Source organism: Corapipo altera, unplaced genomic scaffold (genome assembly GCF_003945725.1).
Source record: "Corapipo altera isolate COAL_440 unplaced genomic scaffold, ASM394572v1 1, whole genome shotgun sequence".
In the NCBI taxonomy this organism is placed as follows: domain Eukaryota; kingdom Metazoa; phylum Chordata; class Aves; order Passeriformes; family Pipridae; genus Corapipo; species Corapipo altera.
Genome location: NW_020884873.1, coordinates 9,612,375 through 9,624,600, shown reverse-complemented (window position 1 = coordinate 9,624,600; position 12,226 = coordinate 9,612,375). Strand labels below are relative to the sequence as shown.

General features: G+C 46.4%; 1 protein-coding gene across 2 annotated transcripts in view; it reads left to right on the top strand.

Moving 5' to 3' along the window:
* The first annotated feature begins 6,745 nt into the window (after positions 1–6,745).
* The window catches only part of CREB3L2 (cAMP responsive element binding protein 3 like 2), an 83,879-nt gene continuing 78,398 nt past the window's right edge, over positions 6,746–12,226 (top strand). For both annotated transcript variants that reach the window (XM_027659047.1, XM_027659037.1), the window contains exon 1: positions 6,746–6,914. In XM_027659047.1, coding sequence (XP_027514848.1) covers positions 6,807–6,914 — 108 coding nt within the window. In that variant the 5' untranslated portion in view covers positions 6,746–6,806. The remainder of the gene's footprint in view (positions 6,915–12,226) is intronic.

The window sequence follows — 12,226 nt, the reverse complement described above, 5'->3', positions numbered from 1 at the left end:
GGGTATCTGTGTGGTTTTGTTTTCCCATGTGCTTTCTCTGTTATCATTGTTTGGATTCCTTTCTTTTTTGTTCTTACGAGAAAAGGTAACCCAGGCAGCTGTATTAATTCCTGAGCTGATGAATATTTAAATGGAAGTCACTCTTTGCATATTCAGCCATTTTCAAACCTTATATCCTTGGCTGCCTTAACAATCTCCTCCTGTCTTGTGGGGCCTGACAGTCTTATCCCCTCTCACTGTTAAAATCCATTCTCTGTTCTACAGGTGTCATTCCCTGTGTTTTTTTTTTTTCTCCACTAAGCTAGTTAGACAGTAGGTTTAAAGAGCTGTTTGCCTCAGCTAGTACTCAGCTGGAGGGTTTTTTTGTCACAGACCTTGAGAAGGCCTCCTGTGCATTTGCATCTGCCCCTCTGTTGATCCCAGCAGTTGATCAAATCAGGTGTTGTCTTTCAGCAAACCTTGCTTTGGTCATGTGTTTAGGTCTTGGTTGTTATAGCATTTCACGCGGGATGACATCAGCATTCCCATCCAGTCCCTCGTTAGGGTGCTGTGCCCATCGTTTGCCATCAGGAGGAGCTGGAGGAACGACTGCCTCGGCTGTGCGTTTTGAGAGGTGTGTGAGAAACGTCCCTGGTCCAGGATTCTAAATATGGGAGTGGCATTTGTTTCACTTTAACTTCATTTGGTTGTCAGACTGAGAATTACTTAGCATTATTAGTAGTAAATTCCACAACTAAAAGATGTTTCATTTTATTACATGAAGAAGTGGTGAAATTCCCATTGTAACACAGTGTGATGTGAACAGGGAAAGAAAAATTTTAGATGTGACAGTTTCCTGCCTTCAGAGCTGGTGGGATTTTGTATCTCATCTCTCTCTGAGCTGAGTACAGAGCACACTTATTTATAGCCTCTGCAGCTCTTCCCCCTACAGAATTGTGATTTTTTTTTTTTCTTTAAATGCTCTCTGTGAGCATTGTCTGTACGAACAAAAACTTCAATTCTTTCAATTCAGCAGTTATTTCTGGTTGAAGTTTAAAGCTTTGAGTATTATCTGAGCCCCTGCCACTGGCATAGTGAGGTGTTGGATGTACTGCAAATGCTTAGTTGCTTCAGTGGGTTGTTATCCACAGGAGATTGTGGTATCTTTTTAAATGGGAAGTTCTGACTTTAATTCCCTTAACTACTTGTTTAACCTGAGCCTGTTGTATTGCTGGGAGAATTGTGATGGTGCACTTACACAGTGGTGATCCAAGCACAGCTTGTGTTTGGTCCACACAAATTTTTCCTGCTTGCTGAAAGATGGGGTTTGTCTTGAGCTTTCTTCTAAGAGGCCTTGAGTGAATGTGCTGATTTTTTCTGTCCATTCAGTGGTCACCTCGTTTGCACTCTACTGTGGTGGTGGAGTTCAGCACAGCTTATGACAGTGTCTGCTTTGGAGCTTGGTAGCTGGCTTTCCACTCCAAACTCAGAGCAGAAGCAGCAGAGTGGATTCCCTTTTCCACTCCTATGGAGTGGCCAGAACTGCTAATCTCTGCCCCTGGCTCAAGATGGAGACAGCCAAGCTAGCACAAGGCGTAGGATTAGGTGACAGCAAAGAAAAATATTTGCTCAAGAGCTGAGTTTTCTTGCTTTTCCAGTTCTATTTAAAGTAGCTAGTACACTTTTAAAGATTGACCTGGTAAAAAGGCTTTGAGCACACACTGAAAAGCAGTGCATTATTTTGAGTGTTCATCACAACTTGGCAGTAGGGTAGATTTTCACAAAGGATTCTGCATTACTGATAGACTCAGTTACAGCAAAAATAACCAGTGGCAAAGGTGTGTTGTGTGTTCATCTCTTATGTCTGCGTTGCTGCTGTGAGGCAAAGTTAATCTGTAACTTAGGTGTTGGTTATGAGAAAATCCAGTGTGAAATCAGCATTCCTATAGCATCTGGGGTCTTTTGGCTTTTCATGGCTAGGTACCTGTTCTGCGAGGAAGTGTTACAGAATGGAAGTAGTATCACCTGAGTGAAGTACAGCGATTCTTTGTGACTAGGCAATGAGTATTTTCCCACACTGTCCCCTGGAAAATGCTTGTCTATGTTCACCTCTTGTGTCAACTTGATTAGGCAAACCCTGAGTGCTTGCATCAACCAGGACATTCAGAAGTGTGTGACCTTAACAAGGAATTTATTTTATGTATCTATGGAGATGATTGGAAAAGATGAAAAAATAGAGGTGATTTGTTTTTAAAATGGCAGCATATTCGCCAAGTAGTTGGAGCATTTCTTAGCAGCTCTGAGACAGAGTTATTCTGGTCTGCTGTGCAGCTCCATGGCACTCAGTTATTTCTGTCAGCTTGGTCTAAGGTGTAGGAAACAGGCTTCTCCTGTGTTTGTTTCTGTGGCTGGTTTGAGGAACACAGTGTAGGCATTGTGCCCGTGTCACACAGCAAAGAACACTTTCAACTGTGATTCTCGTTAATCTGCAGAAATTTCTCTGCGGGAATTATGAACCATACAATAGAAGTAAGAGAGGATGCTTCAGCCAAAGGAATCAAGTCCCACTTCACTGAAATAGCCCTCTTGTTACCCTCTGTGGGGTTGGGGGAGTTGTGTCTGTGTTCCCAAATACAGGTCACACTTTGGTTAAAGACCAGCAGTGCCTGTGGGAGCCCATGCAGAGGGGCCATGGATTGCAAAGGCAAGAAAGCTAAATGAGTGATTTGAGAAGCTCCTGGGTACAAGAACAAGGAATGTTCTGGTAAAGTGGAACTTGTGTCAATGTACCAATTATGTGGGTTTAGTAGTAGGCTGTCTTCAGTATTGGCCATCCCATTTTCATGAGTATTCATGTCAGAAAAGGAATAAAATGCCAGGATTGTGGGAAGAAAACTTCACTATTCGCAAGCACACCTATTTTTAACTCTGAAATTTCTGTGGTGGGTGCCTTTTTGCCAAGAAGTTGAGCGTGTCTGTATGTACAAACTAAGACTTGGTGTCTATTTATCTTGGCAATGGTGAGCTTCTCTGCACAGCAGTGATTTAGATCTCACTTACACAAGACATTTTCTTTGTTAGTGCATTACCAGGTACTGGGTAGTGTAAGTAATGTGTTTGCACAACACTCAACTTTCACAGGGTTTCTTCAGAAACATCCTCTTGTGGGAAACATGTTAGTGTGTGTGAGATTTTTCTTCTGCTTGCTGCTTTAAGTCCCAGGTAAAAAAAAAAAATCAGCTCATTACCATACTTGGCCATTTCACAAAAATCTCCAGCAACTACTGTGACTAGAAATTGATTGCTTGATCATTCTGTGTGTTCTTAGTCCTAAAGTTTGTGCCCTGTGCTCTTTAAGAGGTGCTAAGTTGAAGAAACCACCTGTAACTGTGGCTGTTTTCTATTGCTTTCAGGAGATTTTTATTGGGAGCTGGTCAGAAACCTGGCAATTGTTATCTGTGGGCTCTGTTGCTATTTGTTCTTTTCATGCTGGCTGGCTTCTCAAACTGATTAGAACAGAATGCCTTTAGAAAATGGATGGTTATCTTGATCCTGGTTGTCACAACTCAGGAAAATGTCACCTGTAAATATTTAATGAGCCTTTGTGCAACTGACCTGATCGAGAACTGAGTAATGATGCAGTTGCAGGAGTCGTGGCTTCTGTAACCTGGATCAGCAAGGAAAAGAGAGCACTTTTCCTCTGTCAGGCTTTGTATTGTTGCTAGCTTTATTCTTTGATATTTTAAGTAAGTGGTGGTTTTTTGGAGCTCTGCCTTAACAGCCTCCTCTTTCTTAGCTAGCTTGTTTTGCTGTGTAGGTTTTTTTGTTTGCTTTTCTGCATGGGTTTTCTGCTCCTTGCAGAAAGGGGACAGAATGCTCAGTAAACAAAAGCTGAGCTCTCCTCTCTCCTACTTCTGCAGACAATAACACCTCCCCACCCTTTTATCATCTTTTAGATTTTTTTGGTCAATTCTTGCACTGTTTCCCTGTGCTGGAGAGTGAGTTCAAATCCAGTTCAGAAGACTCTGGTGAGGAAAGGGTCTTACACAAAAGAAAACATCAAAATCCTCTCAGATGAGTTGGAATTTAAAAATACTACCAAAGCTGCTCTAAGAGGAAAGTAATGAAATGTGGAGAAACAGCTCTGGTTTTCAGCAGGCTAGTAACTATTGAAGTCCACAACTTAAAATCCTCCAAGTAACATGGGGAAAAGTTAGGATAGCTGTATCTGTATCACATTCTTGCTGGTTTTGTGATGCTTTTCACAGTGCCTGATTTCTGGTGTAGTGTCAATCCCATGTATTCTATCAGGACACTGAATAATTAATATTCTCTGAAAGGATTAATTCCCTCCACTCTTGTCTCATCCTTCTTGGTGCCCTGTATGTGCTGCCCATTCTTAGCAGAAACTTGCTAATACAGATTTTGTTCCCAAGAAGAACTTGTGCTGCAGCACAAACACTTCTTTGTGGTCTGTCTGCTCTTAGTTGCCACCATATGAAGCCAATACATCATATCTCCTTACAAAGTCTCAGGTAGTTGTTTCAGAAATGTTGAAGCTCAGAAATGACACGTAGCCTTGAACACTAATAATCTGGCAAGCAGCCTGCCCACTTACCAATATCTACTCACCAGCTACTGGTATTGTGGTTTATATTTATATTGCAGCCCCAGAAATGGGTAGTCTTTGTGTATCAAAATAATTCAGTGACTGAGGAAGTCTTCCAGGATGCTCCTGAATTCTCAGGAGCACTGTGTCCCATAGTGGCAGCTGTGCCTCAGTGCTACAAGAGAGAGCCCCTGGGGAAGTGCAAGGGGAGAGGGACAATTTTATGTGATGCAGAAAGAGAGGAACCCATTGGGAAAAGCAGCGCACTGTTTACCCAGGATGCCTAACTTCCCATGAGTTCCTTTCTTCCTTTACGCAAGGGGGAATGACAGTATGCATGTGTTAGACTGAGGAAGTTCAGCCCAGTACTCTGTCAAATACCAGTCCTTGGGAGCCCCTTGTTCTCATGGTGTTCAGCAAACAAAGCTGCAGTCACCCTGTCAGCACCTTCTTTTGAGGTGGCTTTTATTTTGTTGGCTTACAAGGCAAACATGGGTCTTCCTTTAGACTTCTCATGTGGGCAAAACACTAATTTAGTGCCCCAGCCCAAAGAAATTATCTAGTCACAGCAGTGATTTTAGAAGGATCTAATGTCAGAGTGATGGAGAGCCTTTTGTTAAACAGATTATCACAAGGCCACAAAGGCTTTGAAAGTAAGAACACATCCAGTGCAAACATGGAGGCTCCTGGATAAGGAACTGACCTTTACAAGTTTCACAATCTGCATCTCTGGACTGGCACAATGAAATTGCTTTGACAACAGTGCCTGGCAGTGCCAGGACACAAGTTTGTACCTCTGGTTGGGCTTGCCAAAGTGGTAGGTAGCAATGCAGGTGCTGGTAATTTGGCTTTAGATGTTTTCTGTGCTGCTGAGGGCAAATACCGCACTGTCTGATTTCACAGTGACCTAGAACGACTCACCTTTGTAGGAGATCTCTGGTTGGGGCAGTTAGGGATTTTTTTCTTCATATTCTTAAACAGTGTAGCGCTTTAAAAAAACAAACTTGTTTTTTAATCAAACTACACAAGATTAATAAATCTTAATAGGACAACCCTGATTAAATCATCATTGTTCTTCTTCTTTTTGTTGCTCTTGTGCCTGATGGGTGCTGGGAAATCCCTATGACTCTGTTTTACTCAGCGGGGAAAGTCTGTGCTCTCCTTAGGGAAGACTGGATCACTTGTGCTGCAGTGGTCACAAGTGCTTGCTCTGTGGGGGAATGGAAGTGGCCTGGCACAAGAGGGGAAGCCTAAATGGAGGTCTAGGAGAGAGAGAATGCACCAGAAAATCCAGGTATGGTTCCTGTACAATGCAGTGTGGAAATGCCAACTATGGTTGACCTGGCCCACAGCAGACTGCTCTGAGCTGCTCCAGGAGCTGCAGAGAAGCATGGAGGAACTCCCAGCTTTTTGGAATCGTAAACATTTGGCATCTTCCATTTTTGAAGAACAATGAAGTGTCATTGTTACCTCAGCTTGGCAGGAAAGCGAGTCTTAAAATACCAGAATTTCCCGTCAGTGGGATTATTTTTACTGCCCGTGGATGAGCACCCTGGGAAGGATCTCAGGCAGGCGACAAGAGCTGGGAAGTGCAGCTCCTTGTAACACTCCTAGTTTTCACCAGGTGCGTTCTGAGGTGTCTTCAGTAAACAGGCGAACTCTGTGCTCTTGCTGCCTCCTTTCTCGCTGGACCGACAGCGCAGGCAGCCAGTGGTTGCGGACCGTAACTTCCCTACCGCTGCCTGCGGCCCGGGGCCCGTGCGGGGGATCCCTTCCCGTCCCATCACATCCCAGGCCAGGATCCCGGGCAGCGCCACGACCCCGCCCTCCAGGCCCGGCGCAGTCTTGTCGCTGTCCCATTGGCTGACGCGCCCGTCACTCCCGCCGCCCCCGTTTCGCCATTGGCCGCGCGGGGCACGCCCACATTCCACAGCTGGAGCCGCTCGCGGTCCCCGCGCCCATTGGCCCGCGGGCCCCAGGCCGGCCGCGCTGCTCGATCCCGATTGGCGGGCGGGGCGGGGGGGGCGTGTCCGGGCGGGGGCGCGGCCGGCGGGGGTGACCCGCCCGCGCAGTCCCGGCCGAGCGGGGGGCGAGCGGCGGCTCCGCGGCCCGGGGCAGCGGCGGGGGCGGGCAGCGGGGCGGCGGACGGACCGGCAGACCGACCGACCGACCGACCGACCGACTGACTGCCCGGCCGGCAGGGGTGTCCGCGGCCGCCATGGAGGTGTGCGAGAGCGGCGGGGAGCAGCCGCCGCTGCTGCACTGGGACCGCAAGCTGAGCGAGCTGTGCGAGCCCGCAGACCCCGAGACGCTACTGAGCCACACGGTGAGGAGCGGCGGGGACGGGGGTGGGATGGCTGGGACGCCCCCGTGGGCGGCCGCGTTTGGGGGGCCGTGGCGGGGTCCCGGCCGGGGGAGGCGCCTTTGGCCAACAGGTGCTCCCCGGGGTCCCTCGCCGTGACCGCCGCCCCTCCGGCGCTGGTGTCCCCCGGGCCGAGGTGCCCCGGGCAGGCGATGGGGTCCCCTCTGTCCCGAGGTGTCTCAGCTCCTCCCCTCGGGGGCTCCCGGCAGCCGGGGCTCCCTCTGCCCCCGCGTCGTCGCTTCTCCTAAGGGCACCCCTCTGGAGCCGCGAGACGCGTCTTCTTCTCCAAGGCGAGACTCTCCCGGCACCGTCCCGCTCCTCCAGGGCAGGAAGGAAGTGACAGAAGTTTTTATGTTTGTTTTTTTTTGTGGTGGTTTTTTTTTTTTTTTTTTTTGGCTGGAATCCCCGTGTGTTGGCTTGCGCAAAATGCATAGTTAGGACAGTCCCGAGGAAATGAGTCTTGTTATCTGTGCCCTGTGGTTTCTCTGATTATCTGGGAGGTGTTTTGCAAGTGCAGAGATACACCTTTATAACGTTATAAACCTCTATAACGCTGTGCGGGTGCGAATCCTAAGTGGAAGCGAGCCGGAGCACTTTGGGACAGCGGTGTGGAAGACTCTTCCAGCCCGCTGTTTGTGTGAAGCACGAGGCAGCCAAGCTTGGCGTGGCTGTCGAGCACGTGCATGGATGGAGCCCCAGAGGAACATGGTGGCGGCAACTGGATCACGGCAGCGCCCAAGGAACGGCGCTTGGCAGGTGCTGCCGCGTGCTCTGCGCTTCTTCCTTGCGCCGAAGAGAGCGATGCGCAAATACAGTCCCGTGGAGAGGGGCCAAGCCCTTCTCCTGGGAACAGCGGTGATCCCATTGCACCATGGGCGCCCTGCGGAGATCTTGGTGTTAGTCTTGTAAGGCAAACAAGGAAAATCTTGTTTGTTGTGTGTGGTATGCGATAGCCTTACTGATCCGGGATCACGTCCATCACAAGCTCCAAGCCTCATTTCAGCAGGAAGCAAGCCTGCTGCACGCTTGACTGTCTTTAAACGTTGTTCGGCTGCTTTTTCTCTGAGGGTTCTTGGGCTTTCTTGCGCAATGTGTATCTTCTGGTAGATCCGGGGAAAAGGAATTGTATGTTACGGTGGCTTGGGGTTTTTTAAAGAGGCAGCTGGAACACTTAAAAATGGAAAGCTCTTCCATCGAACAATTGTTTCCTTGAGTTTTTTCATTATCAAGAGGAATGCTGTGAATGAAATGGGAGGCTCTTTGGAGAGTGTTCCTCTTCAGATTTATGGTTGTGGTGGCATACTTCCTCCTGCTTTGTTTGGATCTTTGTGATGAGAATGGACTTGTCACTCTTAACTTTAGTCTTCTTATTTCTTGTTCTCTTATTTCCTTTAATTAATGCCCTGAAGGAGACTTTATGCTTGGGATAGGACTTGTGGCTGCAGTGACATGGATATGTGTATTTTCTACCCTGTTTCAAGGAACCTGAGACTTGAGTTTAAGCATGTCTTGACAAAGAAAATGTTCTGGCTATCTGATGGATATGTGATGCTTTTCCCTTTGCTGTTTTCAGGTTTTATTGGGGATTTTCAGCTTCAAGTGCTATGATGATGAGTGTTTTGCAAGGGACAGTGTGTAGCTGAGTCTGCAAAATATTGGACTGTGACCACCTTTGTTGGGAGTAACACTGCCATTGATTTGTGTGGTTGTCTTGTTTGATTGTTTTTAGTTATTTTGGAGTTTAAGACTTTAGAGACTCTCTTGAAGTCACATAAAAAGTGTGAGATCAATTTGTCTTTTTGGTTGTTTTTGGAATTCCTCTGAAAAAAGTTTCAGCAAAAACAATCCAGCTAAAGGCTATTAAGTAGGTGTAGTGAGGTATTATGATCTTTAAAGGAGAAAAAAGTTTTATGAAATTCACATTCTCTAGAGGGGAAAAAAACCCCCACACTTCTGCCTGTTGAACAACTTCTTTTGTGAAGTGTGCCCTGCCATGTGGAGGAAAATACTGTGCTTGATATCATGAAACACAAGATCTCTATTTACCTCTGGCCAAAACTTCATAAAATCATTTGAAAAAACCAAAACAAACAGTCTCTCTAGATGAAGCATCTGTTCTTCTCCTGGCTTATGCTTCCCATCTGGGAGGACTGGTTTGACCCAGCTGACTCTGCTGTGTTTGTAAACTTACTACAGGGTATTTCTGAAAAGACTGTGGTGATGGAGGAGACCTTCCTATGCTCCATGTACAGGAGTGCCCACTACCTGTGCTGTCATCCTCATGGCTGTGGAACACGTGCCTTATGGAATCCTATGGTCTTTACCCACTCCTGGGATGTCTCTTAGCTGGATGTGCAAGTCTGCATCCAAGGGAACTTCGGTGTGGGCTAAGGAAAGGTGTCTGAGTCAGTCAAAAGCCCTAAGAGTGTGAGCTGGACTGGCCAGGGGGGAGGAGGGATAAGATGATGATGATGTTGACTGAGGGGAGAGCTCACAAGTAGAAAGAAGGATCAGTGTTGTTCCACAGTCAGACCTGTGTGTGCAGACTGGTGAGGGTGAGAATTCTGTGCCAACTGCCTTTTGTGTATTTTAAGTTAAATTTTAACTTTCTTACAACCATAAAGGCTATTCCTGGCTCTGGTTGATTTGACGCTGGTAGACAAGTGTGAAAGTACGCATGCACTGAAAAACTTGACCTCTATTTTAAACTTTTCCAGCCTGCCTTAATTACCAGGGCTGAAATCCAACCTCCTGAGGATTTACATTTCTCTTTAAGAGCTGATGATTTCACCAGTGCCTGAAGCTGTGTGAGGAACCATTCCCTCACTCCTCTGGTACTGTCAGTGATGTCACCGGCTGTGCCTGGAGAAGGTGGGACCTTGAGGAGCTCAGCTCTGCTGTTGGCAGGCAGCAGTCCTTGAGGTGGCTCATTAAAGTCCTCATAGTTTATAGTACTCACCTGGATGCCAGATAGCTTTAGAGCATTTATTTTTCCAGAGTGGCTTAGTTTCCCATCCAAGAAAAGGCTGAAAGGTTTCCCAGAGTTGTGTTCATGGCACGTGTCACGTGTTTGCATTATCTAATCTTCCTATGCCCTGTAGCTTGTTGTGATTGTATGTTGGTAACGCTGTACACAGGCATAGTGTAAGGCATTATTATTATTATTATTATTATTATTATTATTATGTGCTTTTTCGTTTTCCTGGTGACCAAGCAGAAAGGAAGCACAATGCCTGCCACTGCCCAAGGGGAGCAGAAGCGTGGCCAGGTGAACTCTTCGGCTTCTTGCTACTGCTGTTACTTTCCATAACATGCAGGCGGGCTTGAAGTGGGAGAGCTCTACTTGTGGCCATGGGTCTCCATTAGAGTTGATTTGTGGTTGGACATGGCCCAGCTGGGATGGCGTCTTCAGTGACAAGTGCCAGATCTGGTGCAGATGGATAAGTGTGACAAACACGCTGTGACATGCCAACTACCTGTCCCATTCCTGGATGGGGGATGAAAGGCAGATGGTTCTTAGGAGCCCTTGACATTTAAAACTTCCTTATTTAATACTGGGGATGCAGTCTTTCCTCCCCCCCCCCCCCCCCCCGTTTTCATGGTTATTTTAACACATTGGCCGCTGCTTCCAGATGGTAACAAAATGCAGCCAGACAGGAGCATGACTGTGGTCTTGGCATGGCAGATGTAGAACTGTCACTGCCCTACACATATGTGGGGACAACAGCTGGTTTAAGTATTTAGGACTAAATTCCTAGATGTCATGTCCTGAGTGTCTTGATGAGTGGTTAACTGGAAGATACTTCAAATGCTAAGTAGCCCAAATTGTTTATTCTTTAAAGAGCTGACTATTGAACCTGAAACTCATATGAAAAAATTGAAGTTACTTAAATATTATATTGCTGAAGCCGTTGTCTGAGCAGTGTTTGAACTCAGTGAGCCTGTTGCCACGTTGTTGGTGATGCTGTGGGCAGCTTAACCCTGGAATATGGGTGTAGTGCAGGTTGGGATGAGTGGAGGAGGCTTCCTGGGCCTCAGCTACCAAGTCTGCCTGCAAAAGCAAAACCAAAGTGAGCTGCCCATGAAGGTTAATCATCAGAGTTGTTATCATCATGTAAGATGAGCTCAGGAAACTTTGGGCTGGCCTTTTTTCCTCCCTGTAAGAAGCCTCTGAACCTCACCGGGAGCTTGCCCAGTGACTCATTTCCTCAGCCACAAAAACGATGGTTGCCGTTACTTCGTGTTTCTAATGACTTCTGCAGAAAAGCTGCCTCTGAACGAGCTGCCAGGGATTGCCTGTAGTTTTTGGTGTAGGGCAGTGGCAGTTGTTAATTTAAATGGATGACAGCGCTTGATTTTTACGGTCTGTGTGTATTTAATTAAAAGTTGGGGTAACCGCAGCATGTGTAGATGTGGAGCTGGCTGTATCTTATTTTGTGGTGGCTGCATGTAGCCCTCTGTAAAATCTGGTGTCAATATAGTTGTATCCAGTTTTCATTTCGTTTTGGTAAGGGAGAGAGCTACTTCATTTATTTGAAAGCAGGGTTTGGTCTGTTGCCCATTAACCATAAAACTGAAATCTCTTGTTCTTTCTTCTCTGTACACCTGCATACGGAGGACAGGACAGCTGACTTTAGGTGAAATGTTTGTGCAGTCAGTACTTGAAAGGATTTTGCCAAAATCCTCCAGTAAAGAGGGAAAACGAGAAAGTGAGACTTTCAAATAGTTGTACACATGCCGTGTACGAAGCAGTAGTGTTAAATTTGGTCATTGACTTTCCATATTAAAAAAAATGATCAGCATCACAATTGATGAACAGCAGAACTAGTTGTACTCAGTGCCTTGCACTGAAAGCCATCCCCCCCCCTCCCTTGCTATCTTCCCAAATTTAAATAAGAAAGTCATTCCAGGCTGCCAGTGTACATGTCAGGTACTTGTAATGGCTCTAACTGATCTACAATTCCTCTAAAAGCTGAGATAAACACAAGTAGGAGACTTTGAAACTTTACCCTCCTGTTTTCTGACAGTTAAAATTAGAAAAATGGAGGTATTGAGTTGCTGGCTGGTTTCATTTGGACTGGCTGTAACTGTATAGTGAAGTGCTTCATCTGCAGTGAGGACAGGACTGGAAAAAATGTTAGTCTGTCCTGGGACTGACTTTGAAGCATGGTAGATAAGAATGAGCCAGCATTTAATGCACAAACCTAACTATTTATTCTTTTTCCCTATGTACGTGACTGATCTGCAGTGTTCTCTGTAAATGTTTCCTTTGGAAA